This window comes from Gopherus evgoodei, chromosome 10 (assembly GCF_007399415.2).
Source record: "Gopherus evgoodei ecotype Sinaloan lineage chromosome 10, rGopEvg1_v1.p, whole genome shotgun sequence".
NCBI lineage: Eukaryota > Metazoa > Chordata > Testudines > Testudinidae > Gopherus > Gopherus evgoodei.
Window position 1 is genome coordinate 45,051,208 of NC_044331.1, and position 15,185 is coordinate 45,066,392.

General features: G+C 38.1%; 1 protein-coding gene across 10 annotated transcripts in view; it reads left to right on the top strand.

Moving 5' to 3' along the window:
* Positions 1-15,185, top strand: part of NEO1 (neogenin 1) — a 559,154-nt gene that overhangs the window by 461,616 nt on the left and 82,353 nt on the right. For 7 of the 10 annotated variants that reach the window (XM_030577723.1, XM_030577731.1, XM_030577724.1 and 4 more), the window contains exons 12-18: positions 1,887-1,936; positions 2,802-2,946; positions 5,157-5,267; positions 8,403-8,597; positions 10,095-10,190; positions 11,436-11,659; positions 13,054-13,192. In XM_030577723.1, the coding sequence (XP_030433583.1) occupies positions 1,887-1,936; positions 2,802-2,946; positions 5,157-5,267; positions 8,403-8,597; positions 10,095-10,190; positions 11,436-11,659; positions 13,054-13,192 (960 nt within the window). The remainder of the gene's footprint in view (positions 1-1,886; positions 1,937-2,801; positions 2,947-5,156; positions 5,268-8,402; positions 8,598-10,094; positions 10,191-11,435; positions 11,660-13,053; positions 13,193-15,185) is intronic. The other 3 variants (XM_030577725.1, XM_030577727.1, XM_030577730.1) reach the window with 1 other exon arrangement.

The window sequence follows — 15,185 nt, forward strand, 5'->3', positions numbered from 1 at the left end:
TTGCTTTTCTAATAATCAAGCAGTTATTTCCCTAATATTCACATCCTGGGCTAACAACATATCTAGATCAAAAACAGAGAGAGAATACTACTGAAGCCGATAACTCCAAATTTTTTTTTTTTAATTTCTGTAATTTACTGTATGTAAGCAGATTTTTCACATTAAGAGAGTTTTCATCAACCCCAGCATAAATACTTGCACTTGAATGATTAAGTCCTACTAGTCTTAAATTTAAAAAATGCTTCTTTGTAGTGGGCACATACAGCACAGCTGTGATAAATTAATGATTTCTTTGATGTTTCATATTTGTTCTTACATTTTCCCATTTTTTCTTCTCCTTTTTTCCCTTCATAATTCACCTGCTAAGTTTGCTAGCCGATGGGAAAAAACACTGTATTTTTGATCTGGTTCCCATGTGGATATTGTTAAATCAGAAGTCAGTATTAAATAAATATTGTTAAAAGCAGGCGATTGTTACAATATTTGAGGCAAAGCAATCGGAAAGAGAAGTAAATTTGACTATATTAAAAAAATTGTAGAGTGGCCACTATTAACACTGGCTTTTACCTGTAATGCTTAGCTCTAAAATATGCTTGTAATTATTCATTCTTTATTGTCCTTCAGATACTTCTTCCCTTTTTCAGGTTTCCCCACACACACACACTATTTGCAAGTAGGCTCCACTTGTAGAAAATTTTCGGTTTTTGTTTTCTTCTTCTTAATCTGTTTTCGTCCTTGTGAAAGAGTATAGGACTTAATCCTCACCTATGCTGAGCTCACATTCAAGGAGAAGCCTGCCTTTCTGCCTCCCCCATGCTGAGTCTAGTCGGTCTCTGTCATAAATTACGGTAGCCGTAGGAGGGTTCCCAATTGATGCTATCTGGAATGGTTCCCTAGGAGCTATTCTGCCAGCTAAGTATCACTGGAGTTCAGCATGCTCTGATCCCAACCTATATAGCCTTGTTATGCTGCAGCCTCACCCTAGCCCCTTACACTGTGCTGGCTCTTCGCTTCTGTGCCAAGAGAACACTCAGCTATCCATTTGGGATAAATTTATGTGAGTTTTGCACCACTGAATCAGTGCAGAGGGGACATAACAGGGTCTAAGGCTCTCTAATATATTCTTTGCTTCATTTTCTCACAGTCTAATTGTAAATGTTATGATACCAAAGTTGCTACTGTTTAACTAAAACAACAAGGAGTCTAGTGGCACCTTAAAGTCTAACAGATTTTTTTCGTGGGTAAAAAACCCGCTTCTTCAGATGGATCTACCCCTGAAAGCTTATGCCCAAATGAATCTGTCAGTCTTTAAGGTGCCACCAGACTCCTTGTTGTTTTTGTGGATACAGACTAACACAGCTACCCCCAATACTGTTTAACTAAACAGTTTAACAAAGAATTTATCATTTTCCACCACTAAACAGATCTGAGCTACTTTGTAGCCAGTTTTCCTTTAGCAGGATGTCATGATATAAAGAATAGGGCCAAAATTTCAAATTTGGGTGCCCAAAATTAGGAACCTAAGTAAAGGTCTTGATTTTAAAAGATGCTGAGTAATCATCTCTTCCAATGTTGTCAGTGGGAGATGTAGATGTCAGAAACTTTGAATATTAGGCCAGTTTTATTCAGGTACTTAATAATAGGCACTCAGGTTAAAAAAATAGAACCTGTACCACTAGATATATATATACCATAAAACCTACTTAGCTGAACGATTGCTGTGTATCATAAAGTATTCATAGTAGAACTATTTCATGAGTATATAAAATATGGTCTAAGACTCTTAAAAGTCAGATCCCAAGACCTCTTATGCAATGGACCAATATCAGGGAGGAATTATATTACTTACAGAGTTTTGGAGGAGTAATTTTTTAAAACATTTCTAGTCCCCAGTGCTGCACCTCAGAATCTGTCGCTGGAAGTGCGGAATTCCAAGGTAAGATGCTGTTAATTTGCCATTTTTGAGTAGTAGATGTAGCCCAGGTAGACCAAAACTTCAAGCCCCCTCAGACTCTTCCTTCAAATCTCCCCATCCCTCAAGCAGACTGTGACATATGTCCCCCTCTCCAGGTCACAGGGCTTGATGGGCTTAGTCCAGATCAGTCCTGTACGATCTCCCCAAGTACTCAGGTTCAAGGCAGGCTTTTTATTTCCATATGCATCACCTGATTATTCCAACCTACATGTCCTTAGTTTCCAACCTCTTGGATAACTTTACCAGTTTTGGTACAGCTCAGGGCTTACTCTGGGAGACAGTGCTTGCTGTCTTCTGTTCATTTGTGTACGTTCTAACAAATTAGAGGAATTATGGCCCTGTGTTTGGAGCAGCACAGGTTCCATTGTGGGTTAGGAGTACACGTAACTAAATAGGAGTTGGGCAGTGGCAATGCACCAGGGCTAAGCACAGAGGGTTCGTATTATAGAACAGAAGAGTTTAGATCAAATGCAAAAGCCCAAAGTAACAGAACTAGAATGTGTTCCCAGTGATTAACTACTGCCCTGTGTGTCTGATATATAATAATTTCATGTATGTGTGTGTATACATATGTGCAATATAAACATTATTATGGGATAGCCTCCTGGGTACATGGTTCTCTATTTTATTTTAGATTTTACAATTTGAGTATTTTGGCAGATTAGTTAAAAAATCTTTCCTAAACTTCCCCTGTTTTACTGTTCATATTCTTTTTTCGGTATGCACCAATACCATAGCAAGATTGTACTACATGGAGCATTAGAAATGAGCACTTTGATCGGCTAGATGGGAGGCAGTGATTTCTAATACATTTTGCCTTTCACAGAGCATCATGATACATTGGCAACTCCCTCCTGCAGGAACCCACAACGGTCTAATCACCGGCTACAAAATTCGCTACCGTAAAGCATCTCGTAAGAGTGAGGTAACCGAGAGCATTGGTGGGACGCAACTTTTCCAGCTAATCGAAGGTAAGCCATTTTACATCATTTAGTCAAAACTGAAAAAAGTCACAGATCAGTCCTGTTTTTAACCAAGCTCTTGTTATCAGGAGCTGAGTAGGTCCTGATTGTTTCTGGGAATGCCAGGTTTGGGTACAAGGTTCTTTACACTCTTAGCCTTTACAAGTGACCTGAAAATGTACTTTACATGCGCTAATTGTGGTAAGTTTGGAGGCAGCATGGGACAGCAGGTAGGGCAGAACTGAAGTCATGACCTGAGTTCTATTCCTAACTCTGCCATTGGATTGCTGCATGTACTGGACAAGTCCCTTAAGTCCTCCCTGCCTCAGTTTCCTTATCTGCAAAGTGGAACCTTTGTAAAGGATTTTGAGATTCTTGGTTGAAAAGTGCTAATGTAAGGTTTTTTTATTGTTGATAGTAGAATTATACTGAATATGTCGTATAATAAAAGTAACCAGGACACTCAACACATAAGTGATTCTAAATGTTTTGTTCATTTTTTAATCTCTGAAGTCACAACTAGCCAGCCACTGTTTTTGCTAAAGAGACAAAATAATGAGAGGCCTGAAAATCTGTGGACCATGTTTGCAGATCATATGTGGCTACAAATTTTGTATCCACCTAGGGCTCTAAAAATAATACCCTAACTAGATGAACACACACTTAAAAAAGGCAATTGTTCCCAGATCTGCCAGCTCCATGCACAGTGAGTTTCAGTGGTGCTGTGGCACTCTAGAATGGAGCAGGACCTCTTCTGTTTAGGGCATGTAAAGCCAAACCAAAGTACACTTAGAAACACTTAAGTCCCATCATACCCTTGTCATTAGGGAAATTCAGCATGCAACCCATATCATTAGTACATTTAAATAGGCTTGTCAGAATAATCTGAATTTTGTAAACTTAACATCAGTTGACAGGTCAATGGAAAATTTTCAGAGGAATGGTATTCCTTTAAAAATAGCCTTTACAATCCAGACTTTTCAGCATTCTGTTGTATGAAAATAGTAAAGTGGAACTGATTAGAAATTGTTTATAAACAAAACTGAAACTGAGTGCTCTGAATAGTGTAAATACACAAATACGAGAAATAAATTCTAAACATTTATTATAATAAACTAAAATGTGAATAATGAAGGTGATGCTGAACTGATTTTTAGCTCTAGTGTTCATTTGAAAATTAGTTGATCTGTGAAACTAATATTACTTTAGTTGTACCACCTTGTTTTTTCCCTGGATCATTTCCTCCAGCATGATACATTATCCTTTGAATCCTGGGTTTTTTAAGGCTCTTTGGATATCATCTTGAATTCTTAGCTCCCACTACATAGGAATTGCCACATTGGTTTAGACCAGTGGTCCATCTAATTCAGTTCTTGTCTGTGACACTGATCTGTACCAGATGTTTCAGAGCAAGGTGGAAGAAATCCCATAATGGACAAGTATGGAATAATTGTCCACAGAGGAAGTGTTTTTCAAACCATGTCAGTAAAGGTTCTTTATTTAAAATACTTTAAATGGCACAGTGGTGGTTTTTGGGGGTAATGGTGGATGCTCTTATTCATATGTATGTTTGATAAAGGTATATATTAACTATTACAGTGTATCTTCCCATTGCTTTGGTTATAGCTTGTAGATGTTTTTCTGAGAAGAATAATTCACTTTCTACATACTTTGATCACTCAATAGCTGGCACTAAATGCAGAAGGTTAGTTATAGAAATGTGGAGGTTTCTGTTGTGCAGACAAAGGGCTACTAGCGTGAAAAGCAGTCTTTCATTTATCAGCTGGCTATACATGTTGCAAACTACATTCGTGCTGTTCTGCCAGTGACCTACAGGGGAGGTCTCCAGAGTGCTGTAGTCATGGGTGTCTGCTGTCACAGTCTGGCTGTTACACTATAATTTGTGTCAGTTTCACTTACTGGAGTCTCACTGCAAGTAGTGCTGATTTCCATTCCTGACCTCCGGTTATGCTCAACAGCAGTTTCAAAGGTGAAAGGCCAAAACATAATGCAGTTAACTTGCTGGCTCTATTTCAGGCTTGACCCAAACAATGTCAGGACAACAGCTAGTATGTGTATCCACTTGTTTAGTTTTGCATTAACAAGCTTTTACTGTCAAAGTCTGATAGTGAGATTCTTGATGTTTTAATGAGAAATTGTGATTCTTTGATCACCATTAGAGCTCCTATTTTAGTAACTTTTATATTGTTTTGTATTAGGTCTTGAGCGAGGTACAGAATACAGTTTCCGTGTGGCTGCCTTAACAAGCAATGGTACAGGACCAGCTACTGATTGGATATCCGCTGAAACTTTTGAGAGTGACCTAGATGGTAAGGACCATAAACATGTTTCTGACTTTAGAGACCTCAAAATTCGTGGAGCAGGGTAACTACAAAATTTGGCAGATTTTTTTTCCAAAGCAAACGTAATTTTGCTCAGTTGTGCTTACTATATTCTAATTGCACAACAGGACACGTGCATTTTATTTATATATAATTTAAGTAGTAGTCACTAATGGGTTGCCTTCCCCACTAAATAATTCCTAATTACAGGGTGCCAACGTCAATTAAATATTCAATGTCAATTGAAAAGAAATAATGTAACTGGGTGCCTGACTTTAATCCTCCACGTTTTCACCCTGCAAAAGTGGGGAAAAAGTTGTTCCTTGAGGCAAGCAAAAGTGTGATCATATACCTATTATTTATACAGCAGGCTAGTGCTTTATGAAGCAAATAAAACACAGTGCATACCCCCCAAAGAATTCCAGTCTAATGCCCCAAACTCTAAAGGTCCCATGCTTTGGCAGACTGCTCTGCTTAGAATGTGTCTTGTTGATTGCAGTGGGGCTGTGTGTGTTCAGCAGTCTGCCCATACCTTGTACATTGAGGTTGAGGCTCTGCTTGGAGTGTGTCTTGTTGACTGCAGTGGGGCTGTGTGTGTTCAGCAGTCTGCCCACACCTTGTACATTGCAGGGTTGTGAATTCAATCCTTGAGGGGGCCATTTGGGGATTGGTCCTGCTTTGAGTAGTGGGTTGGACTAGATGATCTCTTGACGTCCCTTCCAACCCTAATGATCTATGATAGTCATGGTGAAATGAATGGGAAGCACAAAGACTGAATAGAGAAAGGAAAAATGTGGATGAAGGTAACAATAATAAGATTATGTGGTAACTTAAGTACTTAGATTCACACCCTGGTGATAGGCTGTTTCTTCTTCTAAACTTTCTCTCTCACCTCTTCCTTCTTTATAGTAGAAAGAGGGTAAGAGGGCATTTGACTGAGAATGGTAACTATTTGGGTCTTATGGAAGAACTGAGGTTAAGATTTTCAAAGTAGTCCAGGGAATTTAGATCCATATCATCTTCCATTCAAAATTAAATCCTCTAGATGGTTTAAAAATCCTATCCTGAGTCTCTAAGAGGGATTTGAATGAGGAAAGATGGTTTAGCTGGGGCTGTCCAGAATCTGACCAACTGCAGTTGAGTTTGGTAAGAAAAAAACTATTATTTTAAAAAGTATCACTTCATCATTTCATGCAAGAATTCTTAGAAACTGCATTCAGTGACAGTGTAAGACAATATCTTGAAAAACAGAGGTGATTAAGGATAACCAATGTGAGTGAGGCCATGCTTAACTAATCTGCTGACATTATTTGATGATATATAGCTGTCATGATTAGGTAAGGGGAATTCAGTGGGTGCACTATATTTTAGATTTTCAAAAAGTATGTTACAGGTTCCACATTGGAGACTCATGGCTAAGGTAAAGAGTCACAAAATAGCAGGCAATATTAGGGAGCTGGAGAGAACACTGCCTTTAGTAGCTTATACAAAAGGTAGCCATAGACAGAAATTTCAGTTTAGAAGTGCTTATGAATAGAGTCCTAGGATCAGTTTTAATAATCTGTTAATCTTTTTTGCATTTCTTTTTTTTCTCTTTATCACCTTCCTTTTTATTCCTCCTTTTTTGTTTAAAGCAGCCTTATACTCTGCTCATCTTGGCTCATGGCAGATTCTCTTGTATAAGGCAATCTTATGGTAATGTCGTGCCACCATAATGGAGCTTGCACTACCCAGCCTCCTCATGCAGTGAGGTGGCTGTGGCACCTGCACACAGCTGATCTCCAGTTGATGGAATGGCCCCCGTACACTGTTGTGAGAAGTTTTAGAATGGACCGAGTTTGTACAATTTAATATCTCATTTTAACATTGTATTAATGTAACTTTTTATATTTAATAATTGTGAATTTTAGTTGACCAGTAATATTAGATGGAGACCATAAGCCCTCTAGGTGAGGCAGGCCTATAGGCATGTTCTGATCTGACATCCTGATCAGTGCAGTTGGTTGAATATTTTCAATAAATAAAACACAGTTCATTAATCAAGAAACCCTGCGGACAGGAGCCAGCAGAACTAGTGGAATTGATTTTGTGTGTGTGTGAACCTAATATTCATCCATCTTATCTTTTATTTGGAATATTTAAGATCTGCCAGTGCAGGTTCCACTGGATAGAGAAAGTAATGCAAATAAAAAGCAGCTATTTTTCCATTACTTCCAAGCAATTTAGTTAAAGGTGCGGACATATATATTAAGTTTGTTTAGTTGCTTATTTTTCAATTAACTATGGTGGTAAAAGCACTTCATTAAAATGACTTTGGTGCTATGCTTCTAACAGTGTTATGGAAATCCATCTGAACTCAGCTACACAGTTTTGACCGATTTGATTGGATCCTGATTGAGTGTTTGCTATGTTCAGACACTTAATGTGGATTCCACAGGTGCTCCTTTCTGATGGTGTCTCAGCAGTAAGATTGCATGCAGTGGGCTCATAACTAGACCAGTGAGGTGATGAAGATGTATGAGAGTATTAAACATTAGCCACATAGTCACAGTATGTCTGTGTACTTGCTTTGGTAAGTAAAGGGGGCTTATAGATTTAGAGAGAGACTACTAACCTTGAGTTCACTGGACAAATCACAAGTGATTTATGTAGCAAATTTAATAACTTCTTATTGGCAGTTAAAGCAATAAAATTTTCTACTTAATTCTACAGTGAAGTCATAATCTTTTTGCTATGTCATCATTCTGTTGTCATGGAAATATTTTGATGCCAAAAAGTCAGTAATGTGACTGTGCTGCAGTAACATGCATAAGAAGTAAATGGTTAGTTAGTATGGAGTGGAGTAAATCCTTTATTTTAAGCAAATTTTGAAAAAAACTGCAAAGTGGCAAGGAAAATAAACAAAAGCTAGAAAGTTAAATGGATTTGTCTCCGTAGGTAATATTTTGCTCCAGTGTAAAAGTTCTCCTTTATGATAAGTATTAGAAGTATGAATTTCTGTTTATATTAGAATATAAAATTAGGTTAATTTTGGCAGCACAAGGGGTTAAACTGGGTTTCACAAGCTTGTAAGAATACTTGGTTTCATGATTTTTGTTAATTGCATTTTTCTTTTTGTAACAGAAACTCATGTTCCTGAAGTTCCAAGCTCCCTACATGTTCGCCCACTTGTTACAAGTATTGTAGTGAGCTGGACTCCTCCTGAAAACCAGAACATTGTGGTAAGAGGATATGCTATAGGGTATGGCATTGGCAGTCCTCATGCACAGACTATCAAAGTGGACTACAAACAACGCTATTACACCATTGAGAATTTGGGTAAGGAACATTCACTAACATTGTTTTCTAAATTTTAGCTCTGATTTCTATTGGTGTTTTCCAAGTATCAGCTTAAAAAAATATAGAACTGTGTTTTTCAAAGATTCTTCCATTATGAAGTGTAGCATGGAAGGCACTCACCACCACAGTGCCTCCTGCTGGTCATCCAGGAATTAACTCAGTTCCAGCCTCAGAGTGCCTCCTGCTGGACGGTGTCTTCCTACTGGAGCCTCATTCCTCCTGATCTTCACCACTTATAGCACTTCAGGCCCCGCATTCCTTCTGGACCCCTTACCTTGGTGTGCTGCACCACAGCAGTGCCCCCACATTCTGGGTCTCCCCTCCCCAGAAACCCCAATCCCCTAAGCCCACCTCGCCTCAGTGACTCACTGCCAGTCCTCATCTAGCTCCTTCCCTCAGGGGCAAACTGCAGTCTGAAGTGGCCACTCATCATCGGCAAGGGGGTTTGGATCTGCTGTCTTTCTAGCCCCAGCTGCCTCCCTGTAGCCCTAGTACCTCCCCTGGCCTTTAGCAAGGCCTCAGCCTGGGGACTCACCAGGCCAGAGCTCCTCAGCTCTGCCTGTATTTCCCCAGCCCTGCTTTGCCTCAGGTACCTGGCTTGCTCTCCCAGGCAGCCTAGTTCTCTCTGCTCCTCAGCTAGAGCAAGTCTCTCTCTCACTCCCTCAGCCTGCCCTTTTATCAGGGCCAGCTGTGCCCTAATTGGGTGCAACCACACCTGTGGCTGACTATCCAACCAGCTGCTCTTGGCTGCTTTTAATCCCTTCTTAACCAGAGTGGGGTGACTGCCCTGCTACATGAAGATTCTACATTGAGGTTGGAAACTTACCTGAAATTTATCATAAATTCTGTTTCCTATTAAAAAGAGAAAAAAGCCAGCATCCCAAGTTCATTGAGAGGAAGCATTGTTCTGATTGATTTGTTCATACCTTGCAAGTATTAGATTTTCCTTTGAGTATTATAAGAAACCCTTGTGATGAGCACCCCCCCCACCGTTCTATCACTAAAAAATGAGCTCTCCAAATAAGAAAAGGTCTAAAGATTTGGAAAACAAACCCTTACAAGCTGTTTTATGGCATCTGGGGAAAGTGCTTTGAAGTGAAATGTGTAACAATACGGAACTATATTGGGGCTTAGGATAGTAGAACAGGGCCTAGGATAATATGGTAATGTTATAGAAACTGTTGGGGTATTTTTCCTCAATGTTATCTCAGTCTTGCTCCAGTTAAAGACTTGGTATGAATACAGACATCCTGCAGTATGCAAGAACTCTTGTATGTTCTGATACACGAAGCATGCTGGAAGAAGTCTTTGAGAAAACTCACAGTTCTAGTTTTGCTGCTTATTGGATGCATTTCTCTGTTAACAAATATAGCAGTGAGTGATGTATAGAGAAACTAGAGGCAGAAAATAGAAGTTAACTAACAATTTGCAACAAGAAATTGCACTAAAACTACATGTGAATTTTTCTTCCATCAGATCCAAGTTCCCACTATGTCATAACTCTGAAAGCATTTAACAATGTTGGTGAAGGAATCCCACTCTATGAAAGTGCAGTGACCAGGCCTCATACAGGTAAAGGACAGTGTATGCCTTCTTTTAATTTATTGTTTACTCATAGGTGAAAATTATAGCCTTGAGACCCAGGAAACAATCAAAGACATGAGAAAATGCATAATGCAACAAGTTTTATTCTCCTGTGATCTCAGATATTCTCTGTGTCCTAAACTGGTTCACATTATTGCCTTTGTGGTTAACTTCAATTGTTAAGCCAGCTATTAAACTACCCAAAACTGTATGTTTGGTTTTGGTTTTAAATTCTAGAATTTACCCTACAAAAACTTACAAATGTTCTAACTTCAGAATGTGGCTTTAACTGTGTAGCACAGATGATACATGTAGAATTTGAAAAATCTGGCCCTAATTTTTTCCTTTTATGGATGTCTCAGAAAAAGGATAGCATTTATCTTTTAAGTTGAGATGCTGATTAGAATGCATACATTCTCTGTATGATGTGTTTTAGGTCTTGTTTTGCAGTAACTACATTAAATGAGGCATTAGGGTAATGTTTTTCATCTTGTAATAAACCGATAATAAACCTGATATTATCTTGGACTTTAAGCAGAGTAATCCATTAGCCTCCGAGTTGCTGTTACCCTATGTCTCATTCTGCTTTTTGGCATTGCTAACATTGTGTAGCATTTTGGCCTTGTTTTAAGAGATAATACATCAGATGTGAACATTGTTGTGAATTTAATCTTTCTTTTGAAGACCAGGAATTCTGCCAGGTTTTCTAGAGTACCTTGGAGTTTGAATTCCCTGAATCACTGAATATTTCATGTAACAGAGATTTTTTTCCCCAAAATGCTCTGAAAGACGATACTTCTCCAGTAATCTTGTATGAAACACTAATTATTTATCCCTGAGAAGTCTATCTTGTTCTTCTCATATCATTGTTTTCTGGAGAAGAAATAAGTGGATGCTTTTGAGGCAAATAAAGCCAAAGGTTAGAACTAGTATCTTATCCTAAAAGTACTTTATATGTTGATTGAGGTTCATAAACATTATCATGGTTACGTGATGAACTTTACAGAATATTTTTATTAATAATCTTTGCATTAGGAAGCGATCGGGATGGAATAATTATGTTGCTAGTCTTATGTTCCCTATTAACTCTGGCTTTTCTCTCTTTTTCTCCATTCCTCATCTTTCATTCCATTGTATTACCCTGCATTTCCTTTTTTGTTTTTGTTTACAATAAAATGCCACATTCTCCCTTTTTAATTATAATACACTACTTTTTACCCATCAATCCTCTAGACACTTCTGAAGTTGATTTATTTGTTATTAATGCTCCATACACTCCAGTGCCAGATCCCTCCCCCATGATGCCACCGGTGGGAGTTCAGGCTTCCATTCTGAGCCATGACACCATAAGGATCACTTGGGCAGACAACTCTCTGCCGAAAAATCAGAAGATCACAGATGCTCGCTACTACACGGTCCGCTGGAAAACAAACATTCCTGCAAACACGAAGTACAAGGTACTGAACAACATCAGCGCAGTTGGTACAGTGTAATGAACACAGATTTAATGTTCCGTTTTGTGGTAATTGTGATTAGAGGGCTGAGGTATTTGATGAGCAAGCAGTTTAGATTTGGGTCTAATTGAATTTGGCATGAATGGACCTCCCTGTAACCCCCTTCTGGATCAGGACCCTCAATTTGAGAAACTCTGGTCTCCCCTGTGAAATCTGTATAATATAGGGTAAAAGCACACAAAAGACCAGTTTTCACGCATGGAGACCAGATTTCATGGGCGGAGACCAGATTTCACAGTCCGTGACACATTTTTCGTGGCCATGAATTTGGTAGGGCTTTATTCGTACTGATCCTTATGAAACCGAACTAGTCGAATCATTTATTTGAACATTCAAAGCATTCTATGTGACTCCATTTCATTTGGCAAATAGAAATTTTCCTGATCTTTTACTGGGATACTTTAAAAAGGTTTCATTATATACTTTACATCAGAAGTGAGAGTTTTATTGCCTTTACACTTCTGTGGAATGTGACTTTATAGATAATCTTTACCTTTAGAAAAAGAAGCATTACCTGTAAGTAAAATTCTCTGAAGGTAGCAATTATTTATGGCTATATATTCACATTGTCCAGTTTTGAAGTTCCCAGTCACTTCATTCTGCTTTTAGATTAGAGGTAGCTCCAAATAAGGAACAAGTTATATTATTTATGTATGCATCAGGTATACATACTATTTATACTCAAGTCACATACAGTACATACTGGACAGTTTAGCCCAAAGGCAGAAATGGTAACTAAATGAATCATATTTCTTATTAGGCCATGCATGATTTAGGAAAGTCTATCCACAGATGGTCCTCCTTTCTCCAAACCAATATACAGGTATAGAAAATAAAACCATTTTTTTCCCGGAGTCTCAGAGAACCATTTTTAGCTAGTTTTTGAACTCATTAGAGTTCATCTTAGAATTCTGACATAATTTTTGAAAAATACTCAAATTGCAAGATGGATTTTTAGTTTTAGCTTCCCTTTATCATTCTTTCCCATGGTTAGTTCATTTAGTGGAGCACTGTAAATTAAACACCACCAGTAGACAGCTAAAAGTCTTGCTGCATAACAAGTATGTCCTAGACCTTGTGCATTTACATTTATGATTGACTAGTATTGAATGCTCTTGTTGATTACAAAAGGAACTTCTCATTTCAGATAGAGTAAATTATTAATGAATTTGCATGGTAGAGCAAAAAAGAATATTGAGAGAATTAATGGCTATGGTTTTCAAGTATTGGTAATGTTATAATAATGCTTTAGGCACTTACCTTAGACAAGAGTATTTGAGACCTTGTAAATGATGATTTTCGCCTCAGAAGTTCCTTATACTTTGTGTTTCTTTCAGACTGCAAACACAACCACCTTGAGCTATTTAGTGACCAGTTTAAAACCAAACACCCTGTATGAATTCTCTGTGATGGTGACTAAAGGTCGAAGATCAAGTACTTGGAGTATGACAGCTCATGGGACTACCTTTGAATTAGGTATTCACTTGTGTCTTTCTGGAACTGTTAACCATTTCAATGAGATAAATAAAGTCAGTCCTATCCCAATGCTGGTTCTTTGCATAGACTTAAAATGGCAGTCCTCTGCTGTTGCTGATGTGGGATTTGAGGGAGGAGGGGAACAGAGTGTGGGCATTCCTGATATTAATAGTCTTTGAAAGTCAATGAAGGGGAGATTACATAAAAGAGAGAATTGTGATCAAATTACAGAAAATAAATGGAAAAAATGATCTGTAGTTAATAGATGGGAAAGAAGAGAGAGAGACATATGTTTTAAATATCTGAGAAATCGCATCTTAATAGCAGCTACTGAGAAAAACCTTGTAATTAATAATGACAATTTACTAAAATTCATTAATTATAGAACAAAAATTAGACTAGACAAACTATTCTGAGAACTTTGGTGCATAGAAATTTAGTCATCAAAATCAGCCCTAAATTCATCATCTCCTCGTGAATTGCCTAGGCAGCTATCAGAACTATAGGAGCTGTGAACTGTGCGTACAAACTACAGCGTTACAGCTGCTGGTTGAAACTCATGCCTAATGAGCATCTGTAGGTTGAAGAATCCCTCTGCCCCAGACCTGTTCCCCGGTATCTTATTTTTCACCTGCAAAATTGGTCAAAGAGCAGGGAGCATTCACCAGCTCTATGTTAGCTTCCAGCTATTTTCACTTCAGCTTAAATTTAGCTTTCTTATAATCATAGAACCATAGGATCAGAAGGGACCACAAGGCTCATCCAAGACAGATGGTTATCCAGCCTCTTTTTTAAAACCTACAGTGAAGGAGAGTCCACAATTTTCCTTGCCAGTCTGTTCCATTGTCATACTGTTTGTACAGTTAGGAAGCTTTTCCTGAGATTTAATCTAAATCCACTGTTGTTATATTTACTTTTTGATTTATTTTAATTGTAAATACAAATAAGCCCCTATCCTATCCTTAAGGCTTTGACATCTATTAAAATATTGCATAAAAAATATGTAAAAACAAGTATCAGAGGGGTAGCCGTGTTAGTCTGGATCTGTAAAAGCAGCAAAGAATCCTGTGGCATCTGATAGACTAACAGACGTTTTGGAGCATGAGCTTTCGTGCGTGAATACCCACATTCACCCACGAAAGCTCATGCTCCAAAATGTCTGTTAGTCTATTAGATGCCACAGGATTCTTTGCTGCATGTAAAAACAAAGTGCACAAAGAGCCAGTCCAGTCAGCACAATATCGTAAAGAAAGAGTGAAACCAATCACTTTGTTTAGATTTAAAGTAAAATTTTCAAAAACATCTATGTTGCTTTTGAAAATGTTTCTATGTTTTGTGAGTGTGATTGTGACGTATCTTTGTCATGTTAGACATCTTTCTTAGTATCGGTTTCACAGGAACTATAGTTGACCTAGTACTGAGGGAGCCTAAATTCTTAAGGAACTTACCCAGCTGACAGAAGCGGCAAGCAGGGCTAGGTCTAGTTATCAGAGTGATGTGTGGTGAGGTCCAAAGCAGGAGCACCTGATCACTTGGTTTTAGTGTAACAATATCTATCTATCATTAACTATTAAAGTTGGAATCTAGAAGTTGCAGAAAAGTGTAAACACCTTTTAAGTAGAATTTGTACTAAAAATACAAGCAACTGAGATATGAATCAGGGTGAAATGAAGAAAATTACTTCTCTGTCCCTGACTAGTCATCTTTTCATTAGAGATCTCCATAGACTTATGTAGGCGGAGTCGCCAACTCTTGTAATTTTATTGTGAGTTTTGTGATAGTTCCTTAAACCCCAACAATGACATTATATGAATACATGAAAATCTCAGCTTTCATTTAAAACATAAAGTAACTTTCTAGTCCTTGTGTTTGTGGAGAAAAACTTGAATGCATGAAACTTAGTGTGCCCAAAAGGCTCAAAAACCAGAAGACAAGTAAAAAGAACTCCTAATGTATCTTTTTTTAAAAAAATAAAGGTCCATGACTTAATCCA